Source organism: Parasteatoda tepidariorum, chromosome 12 (genome assembly GCF_982258835.1).
Source record: "Parasteatoda tepidariorum strain Cologne lab strain chromosome 12, Ptep-v5.0, whole genome shotgun sequence".
NCBI classification, from domain to species: Eukaryota; Metazoa; Arthropoda; class Arachnida; order Araneae; family Theridiidae; genus Parasteatoda; species Parasteatoda tepidariorum.
This window is the reverse complement of record NC_141766.1, coordinates 18,708,737-18,735,466: the sequence shown is the minus strand read 5'-3', so window position 1 is coordinate 18,735,466 and position 26,730 is coordinate 18,708,737. Positions and strand designations below refer to the sequence as shown.

Below are 26,730 nucleotides of genomic sequence, written 5' to 3'. Positions count from 1 at the left end.
ATAACAGCATTGCAGTACTTTGAATGGCAGTTGCCATGGTTTTAACATCTTTACTATAGCAGGTAGATTGACACAGCAATGTGTGGTTCAAGGATGTAGAACAAATCAGTGGAATCGTCTAAATTATATCCACATATATCAGGTCCGGTTTCGCTGAGAAAGTGTACAAGGTTTAATTGATCACAACGAGCATAGTGCTGTAAGCACATCTGATTCCATGTGACTTGGTAGAGTTATGGAACCACCATCAACATTAGGAGGAAGTCCTCACTCAATGCAGCAACATTTCCAAGATGCCATGCCTTTATCCAGAGGAATTAGACGCCCAGATTTATTTATAACATTTATTGCCAATCCTCAGTCGCCTGAACTACAGGAGTTTCTTATGACACTTCAGGCTATGCTGCGAATGTCGTTCCCCATATTCTTGTTCATGCTTTTTTTGAAGCTGTTATTGTTAAAATAATGGGATATGCATGTAACATTCAATTTCAGAAGAGAGGTTTGCCCCACACTTACTGTCTATTCATCTTAAATCCCCGGGATGAACTACTTGCATCAGGGTTGCTTGATAGATTCATCTGTGCTGAGATTCCCGACAAAGCACATGCTTCGTGGGCCCCATTAACAAACTACTTCATGTTATGATTGTTCCATGGGTGTGTGTAAAAAGAAATTTCCTTGTGCTTTCAGTGACATAACGGATATGTACGGAGATGGTTTTCTTCAATATAAACTGAGTGGTAACCAAGAAGAACTATATTTTTATAACAACACGGGGTTGGTGAGCATTAGCAAGCAGAGTCTGGAGCCCTCTAGTATATATATATATATATATATATATATATATATATATATATATATATACCATGATTTTAAAAATATCCTTTGTTGCGATTTTGATTATTGGGAAATTCTGATTAATTTTTGTCTTTTTAGTAATTATCTTTACAATGGAAGGGATATCTTTCTTCAAATTAATGGAATACCACAGGGATCTAATTATTCATCTCTCTTAGCTAACTTATTTTTGCATTATTATGAAAAAAATTTTACTCTGAGTATTAAATTTGTTTTTAGATATATTGATGACTTAATTATCTTTAATTTCCAAGATTTTACTGTTTTATTGAGTGATATATACCCTGAGGAATTAATCTTACTTCGTAATCATGATGATAATATTAATTTCAATTTTTTGGATTTGGGTATTATGAAAGTTGAAAATATCTGCTTTGTTGATTTATACGATAAAAGAAATGATTTTAATTTTAATATTAATAAACTAGTTACTTGGAATTCTAATGTTTCTAGGAGCATCTATTTAAATACCACTTTTAATGAAATGAACAGAATTAAAAGAATATGTAGTAATATTTATTTATCCAAAATACAAATCGATAAACTCTTTCAAAATCTGATAAAAAACAATGGATACCCAACTAATGTAATAAAATTTTATATAAAATCATTGAATTAATCGTATATTTTGGTGGATATATTTTCTTTTTTGTTAATTTTTATGATTTTCCCATGTGCAAATCCATTTCAGGCCAAAATTCATTGCCAAAATTATTTACTAAATAATTTCTTTGTTAATTTATGTAATTTTTCCATGTGCAAATCCATTTCGGGCAAATCCGTGGCTATAATTATGTACTAAAATTTTTTCTTTGTTAATCTTTCCATGTGCAAATCCATTTCGGGCAAATCCGTGGTTAGAATTATTTACTAAAAATTCCTTTGCTAAATAATTTCCCTTGTTAATCTATACAGTTTTTCCATGTGCAAATCCATTTCGGGCAAATCCGTGGATAAATTGTTTGCTAAAAATTTCTTTATTAATTTATACAATTCCATGTGCAAATCCATTTCGGGCAAATCCGTGGTTAAAATTATCTGCTAAAATTTTTTCTTTGTTAATTTTTCCATGTGCAAATCCATTTCGGGCAAATCCGTGTTAAAAATTATCTATTAAAATTTTTTCTTTGATAATTTAAATAATTTTTCTATGTACTAATCCATATCGTGCAAATCCGCGGCTAAAATTATTTACAAAGCAGGCAATTTATGTTTCTCTTTTCTATTTTATATTTTTTCTTAAATAAACATCTATCTTCTAAAACTATTTATGATCAATTTTTAAAATTATCCAGTATAATATTACCTTGTGCACATCCATTTCGGGCCCATCCTTGGTAACTAACAAATCAAAACTCAGAATAACAAATCACTTCAGCAGTGCAGTAAGAACGACACTTTAGAACCCTTTTGTTACACTCAATTTGCGCTTTTGTTTTCATATTTTGTAATCTGGCAATCTTTCTGCGAAAATATTTTTAAATCATTCTTGAAAAATAACTGTCCAAGTAAGTTGTTATGATTTTGCTACTCGCTTTATAGTCCCCCCTTTTTAATGTTTTTTATTTTTATTTTATTTTTTCTTTTTATTTTATTTTATTATCTGTTTTTACATGTTATATTTACTTTTTATGATCTATTTTTACGTAGTTATTTTATAAAAAAAATTTTTTTGAGTGCTCCTCACACTATTGTATTAATATATTTTGCTTTGGCTTTATTGATACAATATCAGAAAGTACTCTGTTTTGCGGATATAATCGTGTGGGCTGAAGAAAAGATTATATCTTTTTTTCCGGCTTTTTTTCCGGTTTTTTAATTAACATTTCACTTTTTTTTTTTTTTTTTTTTTTTTTTTTAAATAAAATATTGTTTGTTGTTGTTTTTTTTACTTATTATTTCCCACCCCCTTTTTTTCATATGTCTATAATTTTTCTTTGTTTTATTCTTCATTTTGAACTTATATATATATATATATATATAATATTTGACACATACTATTAAAATCTTTTTGTTTCTGAATGTTTCACAAGACTTCATATACATACTTTTATTCATTTTTAAATGTTAAAACTTTATGTGTACTAATGCATTTATTGTTGAATCTTTTGCTTTTATTTTTTTTTAATTTTGCCATGCATTAAACATATAATTCTAAATCTTTGTTATCTGTTGATGGTTATATAGAAAACTAAATGTTTTAAGTTAATTAGTAAAATGAATTTTGAAATGCATATTATTTCTGTTATATAGATTATCTAGATTTATTATATATCTTACTAAGATTTTTAAAATTTTTTTTTTAACAATTAAAAAAAAATTTTAGTTATTACATTTCATTAAAAAACTTTTTCTCTGTATTTTAATAGGTCCTGCTGAGTAATGTTAAATATTCCATAATTCCAAGACGCATCACAATCAGTAAAAGACTAGCTCAATGTATGCACCCAGCTCTTCCTAGTGGTGTACATTTAAAAGCTTTAGAGACATATGACATAATATTTAAATGTATTGGACCTACCAGATTAGGTCAAGAATTGTTTATCTACAGTGCTGGTTTATTCCCACTATTAGGAAATGCTGCGATGAATGTCAGACCAACACTTTTAACTGTTTACGAGACTCATTTTTTGCCCCTTGGAGATAAACTTAGACCAGGATTAAATGGATTCTTGATAGGAGTTTTGCCAGGTTTAGAAGAGGGATCCGATTATTATGATAGGTATGTTAATGAAAATTTTTTGTTTGAAAATATTTCTATTTGACTATTCTTCTTAGTACTTCAATTAGCAACTGTCTAGACTTATGAAGTGTGTAAAAGAAATGACAGCTTTATATTTATTGCTTTTTATAATTTCCTTTATAACTTCTTCAAAGAGAATTGTTGAAAAGTGCTTCTTTTTATCTTGTTATTAGTCTGAAAAGCATTCAGTTATTACAGGTATAAAATGAAACGAGTACTTTTACTTTCTTTCATTTGAACTTCTCTCATACCCCTTGGCAAATTATTGGCAACTGAAGGGCTGCAAAGTTTTTTTTAATAAAAATATTTAATTTTGGTTAATATCTAATTTAACTCATTTGTGGTTAACATATTTTAAAAAAGTCAATTTCTTTTTTCAAAGAAAAAAATAAATAAATAAAATAAATAAATAAATGAATAAATAAATATAAAAATAAATCAATAAATAAAAGTGGTAGCACAAATGTTTTGTAGTTATAATTTAATTTTCAGAAACAAGAGAGTTCTATGTACCATAATAAATTAATAATGTAAATACTTTAAGATCTGAAGTCATGGCCATTGAAAACAAACTGCACACAATTAAATCCACGCTAGAGCCTTGGCCTGTGTTGCAATTGCGCTGAGCAGATGTCAAGCTCACCCGCCTACGTATAGGACATACTCGACTGACTCATCTTCACTTGCTGTTCGGAGAACCACTTCTTCGATGCAATACTTGTAACGTTTCACTTTAAATTCATCATATTTTAATCGCTTGCCCATGTTTTAACCAACAACATCTCACCTTTTTTGGAAGCACAATTTTATATATAAGAGACTTGTTAGATAAAAATCACCATCCTAACATCTTTGCATTTTTACGCGCTATTGGAATTTTAAGTTGTATTTAATTGTTTCATACTATTTAGTGTTTTAGTAAATTTACCATGCAATTTTATTAATTTTAATGTATGTAACTTTACAACATTGTTTTAGAATTTTCACTATCTTGTCTGATTTTATACGTGTGCTTTACTTAACCTTTTAATCTGTCTTTAAAACCGTGTGTTTGGCGCAGTAAGTCCTGTTTTGGACCTTGTGCCACTAAACCCCTCATTCAATTCAATTCTGAAGTCATGGCCCTGTGCTCTTCTTAAGCTAAAATAGCAGGTAAAAGAATGAAAAATACATCTGGTGTAATCAAATATGTACAATCGCTCTGTAATTCCTCATACAATTATTTTCATATACAGACCACTTTTTGCAGTTAGGCATTAATAGGTCAAAACTATTTATATTTATAGCCAAGCAAACTGAAATTTCATTATTTAATGTCTTGTAAATTTATGTTTTTTATAACAATTAGTTCAAAATGTAATAAGAAAAAAGTACAAATGAAACAAAAGTTCATTAGATTTCCCTAAATATTACTTGAATAAGAAAAAATATATCCAAGTTTATAAGTGGAATAAAATGCAAGAGAGAGAAAAAAAATAGTTTTTTAATTTTTACTTAACTTTCACCTATTTTAATAATTTAAACCCGAAATTCACAGATTTTTATGTTATTATATTTGCCCAAAATATGCTGCACCAAAATTAAAAACCGACAAATTATTTTATTAAAATTGCTACTTATCAAAAAATAACAAAAGTAAAAGGAAAAAAATATTATGATTAGTTGTCTATATCTATAATCTATAATATAAAAGTATCTATACTTCATTCCACCTTAAGTTGGCACTAGAGAGAAGGGTAGGCAGACCGGATTACAGACGTTGTCATGGAAACTGGGTTACACTTTAAGTCGGTTGAGGGATGGGGTAGTAAAAAAAGGAGAGAAAGTGGCCAGTATTGGCGTTTAAGAAAGCCAAACGCCGATGTTTTTTTTTTTAAAACTGAGAATCATACTAAAATTTTGAACAGAATACAGAAAAGAACACTATTTTTTAGAGCATTTCTAATAATTATTATTTTAAGATACTAGTTGTAAGCTAATTTCTTAATTAGTATTTAAAAAACAGATTTTCCTATTATGATTTTCTTAACTAAACTAATTGTAAACAATAGGAAAAAAAATATATTTGAAAAGTTTTTTTTTTGCTGAAATCTAAGTAAAAAAAGGAAATGCATATTTGCACACAAATACGTTGTTTTAAATATTTATTTTTATATGCTTACTTTTTGTAGCATATAGCTTTTGCATTAATTTATCCCACATTGGTGTTTTGTAGGGAAAGAAAAAGCCAACATAGGCAGGGAATCATTGATCATGAAAAATATCATACCTATGTTTTTTAATATTTACTGTTCTTTTTTTTTTTAATAAATAAAAAATTCTAATTTTTTTTTCAGAAGTTTTTTTTTATATAAAAATAATTTTTTTCTGAAATATATTTGCTTTTTAGAGACAAAAGAACTTACGTAGAGAAAATAATTCTCAAAAATTGTATAAATTTGGATTTTTAGTATTATCCACATAGGGAGCGTCTACTACATGTACGCCCGCCCCCCTTATTTTCAGCTGCCATATCCTACCCTCTTAGACTCAACAGGAGCTCATTGACCTGTCCTGGTGGTTATCTTGTTATTCATTTAATATTTTAACAGTTGACAGTTCTTTCTGCAAACTTTTTGTGGGGTCGCCCTGAATTGAATTCAATCCACAATTTCTTATCAGGAGAAATTCTACTTGGGTGGTTAGGCGCATTTTTTCAAAAGAAAATACATATTTTAAAATATCATATTTAAGTATAGTAGAATTAGTCTGGAAATATTTTGTCAGATACTGAAATATCTTAATATTTTCTACATAAGAGAAAGAATTTCTCAGCTTTTTTGGCTTTGTATTTCAAAAATAATAATTAAAATATTGACTGGTTTAACTTGACCTTTCGATGTTAAAAAAAAATTATGATTCACATTTTGTATCTTTTTTTTTAAATTATTTCAATTCCTATACTTACACTTATATTATGGAATTTGTATTTCAGATAATATTTAAAAATCCCTTTAATTGAACAAAACTAAAAATCTTAAATTTCCGCCATCACATTATTAAAGTTCCTATAAAAAGCGAATTGTACTTCAGAGCTACACATGGTGCAAAAAACACATAATTTGAATCTTTAAGGAGATTGAATAAAGCGAAAATTTTTTTTACTTTTGTCGTAAAAAAATAATAATAAAATCACATGTTGAATTAGCTACACAGTAAATATGCTCAACTGTCATCAGTTTAATAATATTCACCCGTCTATTTTTTTTCTCCATTCATTCTGAAGATAAGAAATTTTCATTAAATATTGTACATGAGGTTAATATTTAGAAAATTAAATAATCAAATACAATTTTACTATACTGGTTTAAAATTTTTTTTTTTTCATTTATGAACAAGGTTTGTTGATTTAAATCAACTTGATTTAAATCACGATTTGAATTATGATTTAAATCAAATGATTTTTTCAAAAAAATCATTGATTTAAATCAATCAATTTTTTTACATATATATTGATTTAAAAAATTAAAAAGCAGTGTTTTAAATTATTGATACTTTTATTATTTCTTTTCTAAGTTTTAAAATTCATTTTAAATAAATTGCTGCATTAATTAATTTTAGCTAACGAAAATACTTTCTTGGTTTTCTTGGTATGTGTTAGATTTCAGCACATTTCAAATTACATTTTTAAAAATCTTTTGATTTTTGAGATTGAAAGTACAGATTAAAGTAAGCATTTAAGTTTTTTTTCTCATAATATGTTTACAGTATCTTTGGCATTATCAGATTTTCTATAAAGAATTATTGTGGGAAAAAAATTTCAATTAGTACATAGATTTTTTTAAAACCTTTTTTCCGCTGAACTTCTTTTAATGAATGACTATACTTATAAACACAATCTGATACATTTATTTTGTCATTTTAAAATTCAAAAGAAAAAAAGAAGAAATCACAATTTTAAATTAAAACTATGGTTTGGTAATTGAAACTTTGTTTTAAAAGTTAAAGTATTCTTTAAATTCTCTATTTCATCTAGTCCTTAAATTTCAATCATGCATTTGTTTCAAAATGGTTACTATGCATTCAGAGCTATGTTTTGTAATAAAAAATTGTTTTAGGTAGTTAAGAGTTTCTAAAATATTCTTGTAATATAGTTTTAATATTAATTTAATTTTGATTAAACAATTATAAAAATGTTTTTTAGTCATAAATCAAAGTTCTTACAGTGTATTTGAATAAAAATAAAAAAAATCCGATTTAAACCAAAAAAAAGGAATAATTAAAAAAGGAAAGCAAGCTAAAGATTAATAACTTACAAAAGAAAAAGAGCTATCCATTAATAAGTAACAAAATAATACAAACTAACAAAAAAACATGCTAACATTTAGTAATTAGCAACAAAAAAAGAAGAAAAAAATTTTAGCAAGGAATCACAAAAAAATAAAAATTAACAATTAATGCAAAAAAAAATTTAAAAACTATAAAAAACGAGCTAACATTAAATAACTAGTACGAAACAACAAATTAACAATTAATGCAAAAAAGAATAATAGTGATAAAAAACGAGCTAACGATAACTAACCAGTAAAAAACCACAAATTAAGAGTTAATAACTAATAAAAAACAAAACAAAAGAACAATTAAGCGATGCGAATGAAAGAAAGCGAAAAACGAACTGCACAAGAGATAGGCAAGGAGAATGGAACGAGCTGACTGACCAGTGTAAAAACTTAGTCAATACGCCAATTCCTTGGCCTTGAAAACTGATCCAGCGCCAAACTAGAACACCTCCTTCTTCTTTGTACATTCGCTTTACTGAGAAGGTATTTATAAGTTAAATACATTTAAACATGAAAAACTTCGAATATATGTTTCAAGATAAACTTTTCTTATTATACAACATTTATTTATATTTGAACGCGCATTTAAACTGCAATTAATTCCAAAATAGAGAAGAACTACTTTTCAAAGGTGAAGTATTACATATCCTACCCTTCCCTGCAGTGCCAACTTAAGGTGGAATGGACTATAGCTATCTATAATATAAAATCTAGTTATCTATAATGTAAAAATATTATAGATAAAAACTGAGTAATTTTGAAAAAGTAAATAATAAAAAGAACTAAAATTGCAAAATTAAATTATTCATTATTCTTAGTTCTAGTTTTGATCTAATTATTTCTATTATAATTAGTTTATTTATAATTAATAATGATATTGTATTGTTTTTAAACTTTTTTTAGGACAGATCAACTTTTGCTAGCTGTTTGCAACAATGTTGAACAGCATTATTTCTATGGTTGTATGTGGGAATGTGTACTTTCCAATCCATCCATTCGACTTCCAGCTGTAACATTTATAATCAGCCATTACAATAGAAAGCTATGCATGGAAGATCAACTTTTTATATTTGGAACAGATGTTGATACAATGGTAAATATTTACTTAGAAGGTCTTTGAAAATACAGTAAAAACTCTATGTAGACAAGTACTGCATAAGAAGTTTATTATTATGACAATTTTTTAGGTCACCGTCAAAATGCTAATATTAAAGATTCAAAAATGAAATGTTATAACTTATGTTATAACATATATGTTTCATCTTATATATGTTTCATCTTTTTTATTACTATTTTATCATTAAATCTGTGCATTTGTTTATAACATTAAACTTGCTATAATGATAATTCTCTATACTACTGTGAATTATCATTATAATATACTTTTATGGAATTTATTTTTCATTCATGTAATTTATCAACTGTGTTCTTTATTTTTTTTGTGTTAAATATAAACTTTTATTTGTAGATTTTTGTGTGGATTTCATTACCTTTTTTAAGAAAGTCTTAACTGCTTAAATAAGTGTTAGAACTATATGGAGTTTAAAGTTAATTTACTGGTATATTCTGTTGCTTATATGAAAAGGAAAATATTTTAAATTAAACAGTATTGCAATTACTTATTTTGTTTTGTTGGGAAAAATAGTCAAAATATTTATTCAAGTATGTGTTCTCTTCTTAGATTACATGATGTTCAATTTATAACTATAAATGAAATTGTAATTCAGTCTATGTTTGTAACACTGTTTGGAAAAAAAATTATTTATCGACCCTATATTTATCTCTAAAAAATACTAATAGATTAAAATAAGATAGAAATGTTTGTGGTTCCCATTACCGTTTTTAAAGTGTCTCCTACTATAAGTATGGGAATAAAATTGTCTCAGGTCCTTATATATCATTAAACAGCTTTAATAATGTTGAAAATAATTCCAAAATATGTTTCATAACAGTTGTGTTTACTGCAGTGGGCTTAATCGTTCATGTTTATCAAGGTGGTTAAGCAGTGATAATAATTTTTATTAAATATCATTATTTACGTATAAAAAAGCATCCAAAAAAGTAAGATCACCAGATTCTCTTTCAACTGTTAATTAAATGCATGGATGCATTCAATTCAATTGAATCCTCAATGCATGCTAAATTGCACACTGCCTTTTATGACATTAATTTTAAACAAGTTTTAATTTTCTTGATAAAATTTGAAAAATATTTAATTTTTGATATTACTGAGGGAAAAAAAAGAGTTACTTATAGAGATTTCTCAGCAAGATGAAAAAGACCTTTAGCCACTAAGTTGTAAAATAGAGACCTAACTAAATATCTTATTCTAATAATGTCTTATTCTAATTTAATGTTTGCTTATAATTATGCCTACTAACTTTATATTTTCATGTCTTTTTAATTAGGTTCAAGGATTGTGTGCTTCATTACAAGACACTAGTGTACTTGTTCAGAGGTGTGCTTTAGATTTGTTATTAATGGGATTTCCTATACATTGCAACCAACTTCTCACATCGGATATGATTCATGTTGTGACTTCAGCTGTAACTGTAGTTTTGCGTCGAGATATGTCTCTTAATAGGTAAACTATTATATATTCAATTACTATAATTTATGATTATTATATTGTGTCAGTTAAATAAATGTATTTTTTGATTAAATATTTACAAAAAATAGCTGCTTTACAGAAAAATATTTCACTCTTGAGAAATAGTTAGTGATATCAAAAAACAATTTTAACTATAAGATAAAAAAATAAGTCTATCAACCAAATGAGACAAAGAGCAATCAGTTTACTTTTTATAGTAAAATCATATTTTAAAATAATTAAACGTAGACAAGTTTAGGAAAAGAATACAAAATATTCAAAACTATCTTTGAAAGAAACACGCTTAAAAGCAGCAGAATTTTCAAAAGAAAGAATAATTGAAGCAATATAGTAAACAATGGAAACAAAAATATGACCACCGACCGTCTTCAGGGGGTACCGACCTCGGAAGCCATAAAACAAAACCTTTTCTATTGAGAGAGAGGACAAATGCCAAAATTAACTCTCTCAGTACCCTGAAGGTTTTGTAGAAGTCCAGGAAGAAATACATGAAATACATAACAACCAAATCAGAAAAGAAATTTCAATAAAATCTTGAGAAAATAAAAACTCACATTAAACCGGTCAAACAGCAATTTCACAAACAAACTAAATGCAAAGGAAACTCTAAAGCAAAGGAGAACAACACCCTCTATTAAAATGCATAGAATGAAAAAAAGAATAGTAAAAAAAAAAAAGATTACGTAACAAATTAATATAATGCTTAACTGGGGCTTCTCAGTTAAGACTTGAATTTCGCCCTGTTAAATGGAGTAATAAACTAGTATTCTTCAATCATTTTCTTAATCAAAAAATTAATATTAGAATAATGAAAAGGAAAATCATTATTACTGAAATTATTCAAAAAATTATTCACAGCCACCTGAAAACTTTCAACGTTTTTGCAAATATTTTTAATCCTAACCAATTGTGAAAAAACTAAATTTTTGAAAATTTTATTACACAGATTAGTATTAAAGTTGCAGAAAAAAATGACTTTAAATTTAAAAGCTTTTCTTTTGTCAAGAACACCAATTTTAATTATTTTATCAACAATATCAATTTTAAAGTCTAAATATTCAACATTTAAGCAATTCTCATTAGTTTTCTTCAAAACCAAATCTTTAGGATAAATACTATAAATAAAATTATTATTATCACAATTAAACAAAATCAAATCATCAATATATCTAAAAGCATTATACTCAAGAAATTTAGCTTCAAAAAAATGTAAAAAAATATTAGCAAAAGTATCAGAAAGGGAATTACCTTGTGGAATTCCAATAACTTGGTTATAAGAGTCTAAACCATTAAAAAGTACATTCCCAAAAAGATTAAACCTACATAAATCCAACCAATAATATTTATCTATTTTCTCATTAAATAAATACTTATCAAAAATGCTGCTACAAATTTCAATAATCTGTGCATGTGGAATACTTGTGTACAATTTCTTAACACCACACATTTAAGTATTTATTTTTTATTTTCTTATATTCATTTTAACCTTAAAGAATGCATTTTTCACATTCTAAATAAACAATTTTGGTTTCTTACATTTTTTCCTTTGCTGCCATTAAATTTCAAATTTCTGTATGCAGAAATAATTTTGGATTAACTATAATGAGTTACCCTGTCTAAATCAGTATCATAGCTTGTAAGCTGGCTTTTGCCTGCAAAGATTATCTATGCTTGTTTTATTCAGATGTCTTAAGCTGTTTCTTCTTGATGGAAATATTTCAAAAGCAATTTTGCTTTTACTTTTTATTTTTATGAAATTTCATTAATTTTTTTTTAATCTTAAAAGTTTTTTTATTTTTATTCATTATTTTTTTCTTAAAGAAAGTATTATTTTACCAAAATAGTTTTCTTTGTTACTACTTGGAAGGGATGTGAAATAATGGGTTTTGAGTTGGAAACAAGATAAGGAATAAAAGGCTAATGATTTATTAAGTTAGAAGTGATGCAGCCACAATTGGGAAACTATCAGTTAAAGATTAACTTATAGTTCATGTGCTTGTTTTTTTTAGTAATAAAATATAAATTAAATATTCTGTAAGTTATCAATATTTTTGATTCATAATTAACTTTTTTTTATTTGTTCTTTTTTCTTGTTAACCTTTTTAAACCCAAAAAAATTATGAATGTGAATGACCTTATCTAGTGGGTCAAAATTTTTTAAGCTTATTTTTAAGTAAACAGAATTATATAACTTTTGCAATTGATTTTCGGTTGGTAACAAAATGATAAAAATTACAATAATGTTGTAATCTATCAATCTATCATTTCTGAAATTTACATTTCTATGTATAAGTTAAAATCAAAGCTTTCTCAATTTCTAAGCAGCTGAATTATCTAATCTTGTAGTTTTAAAACAATTATAAACTTTCAACTTTTTTACTGTCTTTGCCATTCTGATGAAAATATCACTAATTTTAATTAATTTGAAATAAGAGGTTTTTGTTTTTGTAAATTGATCCTAAGAAGGGAAGTATAAAATACTAGATAAATACTAGATAATACTATGCATATATTTCTTGTCTAAAGTTTTCTAACTAGTTAAATCTAGAAATCTTAATTTATTAGAACAGCTGTTTTCTTAAACCGAGGAGGATCTATTTGGAACAGATCTCTCCAAATCCTCGCTTATGCGGACGACATTGATATCATTGGAAGATCAGAACGGGCTGTTAAAGATGCCTTTCAAGCCCTTGAGGCCTCTGCTATAAATATGGGCCTTTCCATTAATGAAGACAAGACCAAATTCATGGAGTTTTCAAGCTCAACTGTAAACTATAGTGAACCTTTGCAGATAAACGGACATTCCTTTGAAAAGGTTAAAGAATTTAAGTATCTTGGTACAATTATCAATGACCAAAACAAACTGAAACCTGAAATTGACAATAGAATCAATATGGCCAACAGATGTTTTTTTGGACTAAAAAGTCAACTAAGATCGAATTTTATTAGCCAAAAAACAAAACTAAAATTATATAAGACACTCATTCTGCCTGTCTTGCTATACGGAAACGAAACCTGGACTTTAAACCTTGACGTACAACGCCCGATAGAAACGTTTGAAAGAAAGATACTTAGAACTATCTTTGGTGCCATACCAGAGGGGGGATGTTGGCGAACACGGTACAACTTTGAACTTTATGGGCTCTATAAACATCCTCAAATTATGCAGATAATCCGAAGCAACCGACTAAGATGGCTCGGACATATATGGAGAGGCTCTGAAGATAGCCCTGTAAAAATTGCCATCTTCAAGAACCCTCAGGGGTCTCGCTGTAGAGGTAGACCACCTACTCGATGGCTCAAAGACACTGAAAACGACCTCAAAGTCCTGAAACTTAAGAACTGGAGGGGAGTTGCCATGGACAGAGGGAGCTGGAGAAGGCGTGCTGTTGAGGCAGCCAAGGCCTGCAAAGGGCTGTTGCGCTCCTGAAGAAGAAGTTTTCTTAAAATTAACTTTTGCAATCTTTGTCCCAGTTGCAATGTTGTTTATAAAAAATTTATAATGATCTAATGTAATGTTATAAAAATTTTAAAATGTTATCTTAGTTATAATATGTATAATGTGGTCAACTGATAGCACTTTGCTAAATGTATTCCACAGCTTCCAGACATTTGACCTAAAGTAGACAGCTTTACTGGGGATTAAATGGAAGACATTTAGCTTTATTTTGCTTTAGATTTTCAATAAAATTTTTGAGTACCCCTTTAACTTCCACTGTATTTATAACTCACTTTTCAATTATCTTTTAATTTAAGATTTATATAAAAAAAGAATATATAGTTTTGATAATTATAGAATTTTTGAATGAGCTTTATTTTGGTGCTTGCTTATATTTGCAATTATATACTATCTTTTGTTTCAGGCGTTTATTTTCCTGGTTAATGGGTGGAGATTCTTTGTGTAGTGATGATGTAAATAAAACAACACCAGGAAAATCAAATGAAAAGTTTGATGCTAATTCCTATTTTAAAGATTTTTCTAAAGAATATTTATTAAAAGCACTTCAAAAATGCTTTGATGTAAGTATTCTAAAAATATCTGGCATACTTAATACATTAATCTGGTATACATTTTAGTGTTGATTTATATTTTGTTTTGTAAATTTAGTTAACTTAATGAAAAATAACATATTTTTTTTATATAAGGACTTGAATACATTTTTTTAAAATTGCAATGCATTTTTTTTTAGTTTATCGCATTTCAAAATTTTTAGAACCTATTATCAGCTACAAAGGAAAAAAGTTATTTGCTATCAATATAAGAACGAAGAATCTTTTGTTAATAAGTTCTGTATGTATAGTCTTTTCAAACATTTAAAAATGTCTTCTCTAACATAAGCATATGCTTTAACTTAGAATCATCTCTTATTAGTAGCAATGCTTTTTCTTGGTTGATTCTTTTTGAAAGGGATCAAAATAAAAATCTTGTTACTGCCATATTGCAGTTTATTATGATTTTTTTGGGAAAAATTACATTTATGAAAAGCAATTAAAATATTTTTTAAAATTTTTCTGGCAGATGCTACGATGAGTAGGTCATTTTAAACTTTAACTCAGTTGATCTTTATTATTCTAGTCAAAACAGTTGAGTTCATGCCATGCTAGAAAAATATCTAACTGAAAAGTTGATTAGAATATCATAAATATCTCACTGAATTTTGTGGATATCTTATCCTTGTGTGAATATTGGAATTATTTTTATGTTTAAATATAAAAATGTCATTTATTTTAGCAGAAATTATCTTTAAATAATCTTAACGCCAATCTTAAACAATCTTAATTATTAAGTTGTTAGAAGAATTGAAATAAATACAAAGCCATTTTTAAGGGTTTATTTTTCAAAATTATTTTCAAGAAAGAAATTCTTATATTTAAAACTGTTTGAAAAAAAGTAAAAATTGTTGTTAAAATGCATTTTATAATGATTAATAATAAGCAATAGTCTAATTAATAATATAGTGTGTAGTTCATTATTTTAATGGTTAGTCCCTCTACTTCTGTTTTTTTTCTCTGTTAGTTTAATTTAATGTGTTTTTTTTAATTCTTCAGAGTCCTCAGACTATTATGCCATCAAACTCTGTGCCTTCCACTGCTGACTTATGGTGCTACAGATTGCTAATTAGCTTACTAGATCGTCCAGAAATTAGCTCTGCTATTTTAGATGACATAATGATTGATATATTCAGGTAAACTTGGTAGTATCAAATATTTTGTATTATACTAGTTTGGAATGTATTATATCTAATTGTTATGGGATTATCTAATTGCTATTGAAGACTTTTCTCGATGATATCAAATGTTTTGATTAAATATTCAAAGTTTGATATAAAAAATTGGAATTAAAAGAATTTAAATTACCAGATATGTAAAAGACTTCGATATATAATTGATGATTTCTTTAATGATTAATTATAGAAATTGATGTAATGTTAAAAATATTTTTTACAATACATAATTATACTTCATTATATTTTGCATAATATTTTCCATTACATAATTATATTGATGTAATGTAAAAAAATATTCTACCTAATTTTAAAATTTTTTGTTTTTGCTGATTATTACTGAAAAATATTCAAAGTGTGTAAAAGTTGGCGGTTATGGTAGATTGTCATACTATTTAAAAAAATTAAATATTACATAATCAACTTGTTTTTAGTATCAAAGCAAGCCATTGAAATTGAAATTTTTATTTTATTTCAATAAATAAATAAAATAATAAAAGTACTAATTATAATAAACCAAATTTTGTGTAACACTTAGGAACTAAGAAATATATTTTCATTGTTTGTGTTTCTAAATAGACTAACTATTTTGTAGTTTAAAGCTCATAAATAATATGCTCAAATATCCAAAAGTATATTTAAGAAATCAACAATTAAAAATAAATAGTTTTTTGATTTTCTGTAGCATGATCTAAAAGTTTCAAGCATAGTTTTATTTGATTAGTCATTATACAGTTTCATAAAATTCCCTCCTATGTTTGTCAAAAGTTTCTTATGAAATTCTTTTATACATCTTTTGTTAATGAAACAAACATAGACAATTTTCTACTAAATTTGCATCAAACTTAAACTAAAAAACTAAAAGTAATAATAATATTTTATCTTGCCATTTCAAATGAATAATATAAATATTCAATGAACTATAACTGTGTATATATCTTTTAACTGTGTATGTCTATTATAACATAAATTTTTTGGTTTTTTAATTTTTGCTAAACTGGAAGAAAAATTATTAAAATGTTATTTAAATCCTAAAGATATCAACAATTATTAAACTTGAATTACAGAATACTTAGAAATAATATGCAGCTCTGATGCAGTTTATTAAAGTAGGTTTACTGCCTAGTACAATATTACTTGATACCAATTGACACATTCATAACTCTGGGTACAATAGTACTGACTTCAGTAAATTGGGAAATATTATATGTTCCAGGTTTATTTTATAATTTGGACAGCTTATAGGAATGGCATAAACTCTGGTTATTTTAACCACAATTCCAAAGGAAAATAATTTTTTCACTTTTTTTTTTGGATATCATTATTTTTTAATAATGATTAATTGAGTAACAATACTGAAAGTTTGTTTTTTGCTTTTAAAAATGCTTATTAGTTTTTAGAAAACATGCATATAATATCTTTTTTACTTTTTTTGTTTAGTAAAAATTGTTTAGCCATGGTCGTAATTTTGCTAAATCTACTGATAGTTTTGAAGTAAGAAATTATTCAGACTGAATGAAAGAAAAATTAAATGTTGCTGTAATAACATGATTTTAGTTGTGATATTCATTGTAAAATTTCTTAATTTTGATAATGTTTTAGCCCATAGTTTTCTGAATTAAAATCTCTATTTTACAGGTCCTTATACTTAGCTTGTCATTCATCAAAGTTTTACATTTCTAAGAGTGATAAGAAAGGCCAAAAGTCATCTAAGGACCAAAATGAACTTAAAAAATCTGCTAATTTATTATTTGGAACCTTAGAACCATCATATCTCTGGGAATATGCTGGAAAACACTTTTACAATGCCTGCCAAATGCCTAGCTCTTATTCGGACGATTCTGTTGAAGAAAGTAGTGATGATTGCTCAAAGTGCATAAAACGTGTTGGATCAGGAGATCCTAATTTATCTGAGTTATGTACTCTAGTCAGTTTTTTATTAGATATTGTGTCTCTGGTTAGTATTTACTTCATTAAACCAAATTTTACTTATCTTTAGCTTTCGTTTACTCATGATAATTCATTTCCACAAGTAATATGATTTTAATAAAATTTACCATTAAGCTGGTTTTTATTAAAACTTTTAACCTTTGATTCTAACTTTATTTTAGTTTTTTAAATTAATTTTTACAATAGTTTTATGCAATTTCATTTGAGACTGTTGTTGTCTTTGCCAATATTAGTGCTTTAAATGAATACCACAAACATTTATATCAAATATTCATTTCAGAATAATATTTATAAAAATATTTATTATGTTTCCTAAGTTAGGAATTAAATTTATTAATTGTTTCGTTTGATTTAATGATTTGTGAGTGAAATTTCCAATAAATGATTTGGATCTTTTTTTAAAAACGAAAGCCATTTAGGTATCTTTTCTATAAGAATTTAAAATAAAAATTTTAATTGTAAAGCAATTACTCAAACCCCTCAAAACAGTGGATGCAGTTAGTAAGATATTGGAAAAATATTGTATCTTTTGACATTATTATTAGTAAAATTACCTAGTTTGTAATAATTTTCCTGTCCAATAGTTTCAGTAAATCTTTTTATATTTTATATGAAATTGTTTTTTAATATTACTATTTTAACATTTTAAAACTTTCATAGATTTTTTAATCTATTTTTTGTAGAGAAATGAGCATGTCTTTTCTAGGATTGATATGCTACCTGGAAAAGTCAGGAAAATTGGAACTGTCATGCACTTACTTATGTTGAATATGTAGTTAAAGATGTTCCGTTGGTTACATTTCATTAAATTCAAAATTTCATTACATCGTTAAAAAATTACATTAAAAACATTTGCATTAAAAACTTTTACATTTAAAAAGAAATAGTAAAATAAACTGCATTTATTTCTTCTAGTTTTATGTTCTATTTTTATTTAATTCTCAATTTTTAATTTTTTGTTCTTTTTCACAATGTTGCAACTACTTGTCTTCAAGTTTTTCTATAGTTTTTTTCTTCTTTTTATAGGAAACTTATCTAGAAGCAAAAACTGAACACCTTCCTAAGCTTTTGAGTGATATTTTTGATGTGCTCTCTGAAAACTGTTCTAATTTATGTGTATATGATATTACAATAGCTTTAGAATTATGTTCAAAACTTTTATGCAAAATGCAACCACCTCTTGTGAATGCTATGTCTGAGGTAAAAAGTTCATTTGAATATACTAATAAAGCTAGCGATTCTTCAAAAGTTAATAATACTTCAGAATATGCAGTAAAAAGTTCTGATATTGCACAGCTAAATTCTAAAAAAAATAATTCTTTCAGTTACTGTCAAGATAAGTCAGAAATAGAAGATCATTATGAATTGAATATACGTAGTGTGATAACATTATGTGTTGAAAAATTTCAGAAACTATTTGTGACATTTATAGTGAAAAAAATGGTTAAAAGCTCTGAAGCTTCTTTAGAGCGTTATCAATCCTTAATTTTGCCTCAGGGAGGAGGAAACAGCCAGCGAGATATAAATTTAAATAATTTGTTACAGAAATGCTTGTCAGCTAAATGTAACTGCTTTTCTTCGGATGATCTTGTCATTTACAAACAAGATATTTTAGAGGCAACTGACCAAAACAGTTCTCTTCCTTATAGTGAGGTAGAAGAAGTACCAGATGATATTATTATGTGTAAAACTTTTCGTTATTTGTGTAATCTACTTGTTGAACTCTCTTCATTTCCTTCATTTTATACAAACTGCAAGCAGTTGTATGACACACATTTATCAACTGGTAAGTTAAATTTAATTTTTTAAATAATTCAAGTATATGAAATTATGTTCTCTGATGAAAAACCAATCAGATAGTGCAATTTTTTCTCTCTCCATGAAATGTAATGTAATTATGTAGGATTTAATGTATTCGCTTAAAACCTCATTATTAGAAAAGTGTTACACCAGATTACATCCAATATCAATGACATTTATTTTAGACTAATAGATATAAGTTTTTTAATTAAAAAAGTTATTATAAATTAGTAGCTAATTTAACTTTTTAAATAATCCAAGCATATGAAATTTTGTTCTCTGAAGTAAAACTAATAAGATAGTGTTAAAATAGTTTTTTTCTTAAAATGCTGTGTAATTATGTAATATATATTGCATTTGCTTAAAACCTCATTATTAGAAAAGTGTTACACCCAAATTACATCAAATATCAATGGCATTTATTTCAGACCATTAGAAATAAGTTTTTTAATTAAAAAATTTATTATGAATTTTAAATTAATAAAATATTTAATTTATCTTGTTTCTAAAATCATTCAAATCAATGCCTTAAAATAACTTATTTTTTAAATTTTTAAAAAAAAAAAATTGTTACTGAATTTTTCAGTTTCTTTTGTTTAATATTACATTTTGTGACAAAATTTAGTCATTATTGATACAATTGTTTTTCATTAATTAGTCTCAAAACTTTCAACATTATTTAATAATTATCACACATATATTTGGATAGTAATTGTTTTACTTTTTGAATGTTTCTGTTTTCATTAATTTTACATTATTTGCAAGCACATCTGTTGCACCTATATACTAAATTTTTTAAATATCTCAAGTAAATACAATGTTTATTCAAGAATTGGAAAATAATTAGAAAGGTATTTCTTTAGAAATACAGTAGTTCTGATTATAGGACAACGAAATTTTTAATTTTTTACTGGTTATCATGCTATAATATACATGAACGTGTGAATGCTGTTCACATATAATTTGTCACTACCACATAAATTTTTTTGATGTTACCCAAAAAAAAAAAAAAAAAAAGAGAAATATTCTACCTCTTCAAAGAAAGTTTATCTTTTTTGAAATAACTGAGGAAAAAAAATTTTGCTTTTTTGTTTTTCCTACCAATGCTTAGGTAATTTTAAATTACATACACTTGATAAAATCGCGCATCACAATTCCTATTTACGCAAATTAAGATCACACATCATGTTTCATATTAAAAACTTATGCATTGGAATTCATTTTCACTTGATTTTTAGAATGAAACATCAGATTTGTATTCACATGATTTTAAAATCAAGCATCGAGATTCGTATTCACGCGATGTTAAAATGAAATACCGAGATTCGTATTCATGCTATGTTAAAATTTAACATTGGAATTCGTAACATAACGATTTTAAAATTAAACCTTGAGATTCATGTTTACGCAATTTTAAAATTAAATATCGAGATTTGTATTCACGTGATTTAAAAATTTTGCATTGAGATTTCTATTCACACAGTTCAAATAAATCTTTCATCAATATTTTAAATGAACCATCGATAACTTTCTGTGATTAAATGTTTTCTACTCACACTTTTTTCATGCAAAAAATTTCAGATACTTTCTCAATTATTTAAAAAGTGTTTTTTTTTACATAACATTTGTGGATTTCTATTTTCTGGTTTTTTTTTATCAAACTTATCCCTGCAGTATGAATCAATATAGAGTTCTATAAAAATTGAACATTTTAAAAATAAAAAAAAATCAGTGATTTTCAAACAAATTTAACCAGAACTAGGTGGCGAGAGAAGGGAAAGGTTTTTTAATTGAGATTTTGTGTTTTCAACCTTATTTTGACAGTAAAACAGAGCACCTTTTGAATCACTAAATAATTTCGGTTAAATTAATAATCACCTAAGTTAAGTTCACCTAAGTTCTAAGTTTGTTATTGCTATATACTCAAATTCCATTGTTGACAAAGTTATACATTTTTATTCAGAACTTTGCCAAGATATATGTATTCTATTTTAAAGCACTACAACTCCACTAATTGATTTTGCGGAATCTATCTGGAGCCCATAAAACATCTAAATAAACATATAAGTCATCTGAATTTGTATTACTTAAGCTATTTGATAATTCTAGTGGAAATTACATAATAAAAAACTTTACATAATAATTTTCAATGAGTTAAAGTAGTAGGAGAATTAAACTGCAATAATTCGTTTACAGAAAATAATATATATGGCCTTGACCTTGAATCCAAAAATAATAGCAAACCTATTACCTATAGCAAACTTTTATAAGGAAAAATTTCTTCAATTGAAGGCTTGTGTTTCAAAGATTGAAAAGTAAAGCCTTGAGGAATGAATGAGAACATTACATTTAACCTAGGAAATATCCTTAAACATTTGAACTACTTTGTCAATAATGTTTATGCAAAAACCATTTGCTATTAATAATCTTGTATTCTAGCCCTAACACTTGTCTAACAAGTGCTAAATCTTTTATATCAGATTTAGGCTGAATTAAATTATTACGTTTGTCATATCACTTTCAAATTTTGTAAATACAACCAAATCATCTACATATACTAATATTACAGTTTTACAATCATAATTATACATGTAGTTACGTTTCAAAATTTTATGGAAACTTAAATTTGATGAAACTATATCCAGTTCTAGATGCCATTCTTGAGCTGATTGATGAAGCTTTCCTTAAAAGCATAGAAAGCTTTCCTTAAAAGCATAACACGAGAAATGTAATTAAGTTATGAATCTGATTTAAATCCTTTTTGGTATTTTCATATATATTTCTTCATTAAGATTACTATATAGATAAGTGCATTTAATATCAACGAATTGACAAGTTGGAATTTTTTGTTTTTTTAAAATTTGTTTTTACTGCACAAACTAGGTTAATATTCTAAAAAAGAATATCAATAATATAGCAACATAGTACAAATATGAAATAAATTTTTAAAAAAAATCTTGATCGACATTTTGTTCTGGTTTTTTGAGCATATTAAAGGAGCCATATGGATGAATAGAAGAAGTAGTTTCATCTGTATAAAAGGGTAGTGGTGGCACATTTATCACTTCATTTTCAACATAATTTTTATTTTCGTCATTTTTATTTATGTTTTCTTTCATTTCATCTACATCTCTTAAAGTGGCCGTTATGATAGATCACAGTTGAATACATCTTGTCACAGCGGCAAGTTGTCCTTCTGTATGCCTAAAAGTGGATGGGGTGGTACAAATTTCTTATATATCGTCTTTAAATTGAGACTATCCTTAAGTAGAACAGTGTTAAGCAAAGATTCAACTGTACGTTCAGGGTGTCCCAAAACTCATGGTACACATGTTAGAGGGTGATAGAACACAATTAGACGAGCACAAATCACCATACAATCCATTGTCAGAAAGCAAGAGATAAGGCGCTAGAGCACAAAACATACTGTGTCATGTAATGATCGGAAACTAGACTGGAAGACGTGGAAATGAAACCGATAAAATGAAGAAAAAAATTTGTTCAATGAAATCATGGAAATGAATGAAACAACACTAAGACCCCATCATAGGTCGTGTGATATGTGCTGAAACATGGTTTAATAATTCTGACTACACCTCTTGCAAAAACAGTATTAAATTCCATCCAGGTGTGTTGGCAGTTGATCTATTAGATGATCATGCATGGTTCCGGTCCAAACATTTAGTGCAAAAGATTGCTGGAACGAACGTGTATGTACTACATATGGGTTTTTCAGTTGCCCGCACATGATAAAATACTCTGGCTTGCGAATGTATTCGTCAGTGAACAACACATGTTCACAAAAATCTGGGTCCACAGCTGTTGGGAAACCACAATGTAAAATTGACACGAGCCTGGTAATCTGATGGTTCCAGGCCCTGAATTCTCTGCACATGGTAGAGATGCATTTTTTCATCTCCCAGCATTCCTCACACTGTATTATAGGAACCTGAATGGCTTGGGACAGTGCCCGAGTGCTAGATATAGGCCTCTCAGTAATGTGATGCACAACTTCGGATGGCGTTCTTACACTCCTTCCAAGTCTGCTATTCCGCATGCAACTTCAAAAGGGACTCTTTTAGCGGAGTTGTTAGTGCAGTCGTTGAAATATTCTCTCATTGGGGATGCCTCGTGTTGGAAAATGTGATACAATCTTTGAGTTTCTCTTGCATTGCTGTCTGCAGTTCCATACATGTAATGCATCTCAGCCCTCTTCTGATTTGATTACGCATCCATTTCATCGATGATCCATAGAGCGACTGAAAGCAGCTGCTGTGAACAGCTTTTTTACGGCGGTCTCAGGGAGACACCCTCTTGCATGCTATGACTCGCATTGGAATCATGGATTGTATGGTGATTTGTGCTTGTCTAGTTTTGTTCTATCACTACCAACATAAATACTATGAGTTTTGCGACACCCTGTTTATTGAATAAACATTTATCTTTTTTTTAAATTTCTATTTCTTTATTTTATTTTTATTTTTTACAGCTGGATTATCTTCTATTCCAGAGTGGCTAAAATTCATCATCACTATAGCATGTTTTGCTAATTCTGAAGAAATATTTTTTATTGCAATTTCTACACTATTTGATTTAATTGCACTCACAAAATCTGTTCTTGTAAATATAGAAATTAATGAAGTTGCTTCAGGTTCACCCAATCATTCCGGGATAGGAGATGCTTCTCAAACTAATGTACCTACTGTTGTTTTAGTGGCTTTAACGCCAGCTATCAGTGCATTACAGTTAGATTTCCTCTCCAATGAAACTGCACTTTTCAATGTTGCTGCAAACAAGCTATGGAAATATGTAGGGGATGAAAGATCAAACTTGTGCCTACGTGGCACAGAACTTTTACAACAAGTGCATAATTTATCTCCGACAAGTTCTATATGTGAAACAATTATCTGCAATTCTATGGCATCAGGAGATGAGATGGTAATTTAAAAATTTTCTCCATTTAGTATTTTTGTTACATAAGAGAATTTGAGCTTAAATATTCTTTGTATTTGAGAATCTTAACTTTTCAGCTGTCTTTTATAATTTTTCTTGTTAGTAGATTTTTTTTAAACAAAAAACCAGATTTCGTATAATAATGTAATATTGATTTGACTTATATGTATGAATATGATATTTTTGTGCAGTTTTCTACAGTTTTTAGCATTTGCTTTTTTAAAAAAATATCATCTCTTAAAAATTAGTCTGCATAATTATGTATAAGAGCTATGTGCTATTTGGTATTCAAGGGTCATTCTGAAATTTTTAAGATATATGCAGACAAGAAGTGGTAGAAAAAGCAAACTTTTATGTTAAGAATAAACATCTAGCTTCTGCTAGGTGTTGACTTTTAACATAACCATTAAGGGAGCTACTGCTACAAGAATTGGTAGTGATTGCCGAATTAAGAAATAGAAAAATATTTAGCTTGAAAGATGCACCTCATTGAGTTTGATGAAGAGCTATTAAATCAACTTTTGTTCTAAAATTTTAATCAAACGATGAGGGAATTATCAGAAAAAAATTTAACACTTTCTACTTTTAAAAAATTTAGATAAATGGAAGAAACTTAATTGCTAATTCAATATGAAACATTAGGAAAATAGGTGCTGTTTTAGGTTTTTCATGTTCACACACTTTTTGACAAGATCAACTTCAACTCAACACCATAATTACAAATAAGGAGTTCCAGGAGTTATAAAAAATCAAGCTAATTAAATAAAAATTATTAATAAAAAAAGCACAACAAGATCAAATGAAGAAAAAACACAATATTTTTGGAATTTCTTAGAGTTGATTATTTTTCAGGCTGAGTCTTTTTTTTTTTTTTAGTTTCAATAATGTGTACATTTTTAATGTTTTTGCATAACATTAATTTAAAGTATATTTATGTTAATTAACTTATTCATAAATATTAACTTGGCTGCAATTTTAATATAAATATGAGTACTGAAGAAGAAAAAGAATATCGACATCTTAAGAAATATATTGAAAACCATGAACTTATTCATTAAAAAATATATTCATAATATTCATTAAGAAACATGTATTGAATACCTGGTATTGAAAACCAATCCAGTCCATTGTTCACCAAGATGACAAACATCAATTGATAAATTTTTTGTAACCCATAACTTAAAATGTTGTGTTTACGACTGTCTATCCAGAAAAAAAAAATGTGACGAAAGGGTAACCAGTGATTGCAATAATGCTATCATAATTTTCTCTCTTGTAGTTGATCATCATTATCAAAGTTAATTCTAGTTAACAAAAATTCAGTAATTACACTAATGTTATCAGTTTGCAAACATTGACCAGAGGTCTGTCCAGAAAAAACAGTAGTTTCACAAAATACTTTTTCTTGAAATTTTATTTTTGTATCCCATAAGAAACAATAAATCCATATTTTTGTGTTGATTTTTTAATAAAATTTTTAATTTTCACAAATTATGTCTAAATTTTCACAAAATAGGTACCTCTTAGAAAAACCTGGACCGACCCTTGTTAACTAAAAGTACTCTACTTGGCAAAAGTAACTAAGAGTACCACTTAGCAATCACATTAAAATTCATCATACCATCAATATGATTTCTCAATAACACAATGCAGCTGCTCTTTTAAAAAATTATTATCCAAAATTAAAAATAAAAAAAATTTATAAAAAATAGTATCCAAAAAGTAGTAGATTAAATTTGTAGTATACAAAAAGTCGGATATTAAATTGTGTTAATTCGAATTGCATAAGCACTAACATTTTATTTCTGTGTTTTTGTACTTCTGATTACTGATAGCTAGTTTGAAAAGTTGGTACCTAATTATTTATCACAATTCTGTTTATGAGGTTATTTTTTTAAAAAAAAATTTAAATGGAAATAATTTTTTTGTTTTGTCATTTTAGGAGCAAGTAGAAGCACAAAAGAAATTTGCTATACTATGGCATTTGACTCGAGATTTAAATTTACAGTCTACACCCTCTACTATAACTAGGGTTTTTGATCGGTCAGTGATATTGAGCTTTTCTTTCACATTAATTTTATTTCTATTCTGTATTATCTAATTATATATTTTGTAAGTTAACTTTGTCTGTAAAATTTCTGAGGCAAAAAATATTTTTGATAAAATTTTTATATGGATTTAATCTACCGAATACTATGGTTGTAATGTAGTTGGCTATTTTTGCCTAATGTTTATTATTATAGTTTAAAGAAAACAAAGAATGGAGTT

General features: G+C 27.0%; 1 protein-coding gene across 2 annotated transcripts in view; it reads left to right on the top strand.

Annotated features, from left to right (window-relative positions):
- LOC107446030 (protein DOP1A) overlaps positions 1 to 26,730 on the top strand; it is a 91,077-nt gene that overhangs the window by 7,625 nt on the left and 56,722 nt on the right. For both annotated transcript variants that reach the window (XM_043047375.3, XM_043047374.3), the window contains exons 3-11: positions 3,231 to 3,583; positions 8,827 to 9,016; positions 10,332 to 10,507; positions 14,398 to 14,554; positions 15,584 to 15,720; positions 17,398 to 17,716; positions 18,736 to 19,495; positions 23,999 to 24,447; positions 26,405 to 26,505. In XM_043047375.3, coding sequence (XP_042903309.2) covers positions 3,231 to 3,583; positions 8,827 to 9,016; positions 10,332 to 10,507; positions 14,398 to 14,554; positions 15,584 to 15,720; positions 17,398 to 17,716; positions 18,736 to 19,495; positions 23,999 to 24,447; positions 26,405 to 26,505 — 2,642 coding nt within the window. The remainder of the gene's footprint in view (positions 1 to 3,230; positions 3,584 to 8,826; positions 9,017 to 10,331; positions 10,508 to 14,397; positions 14,555 to 15,583; positions 15,721 to 17,397; positions 17,717 to 18,735; positions 19,496 to 23,998; positions 24,448 to 26,404; positions 26,506 to 26,730) is intronic.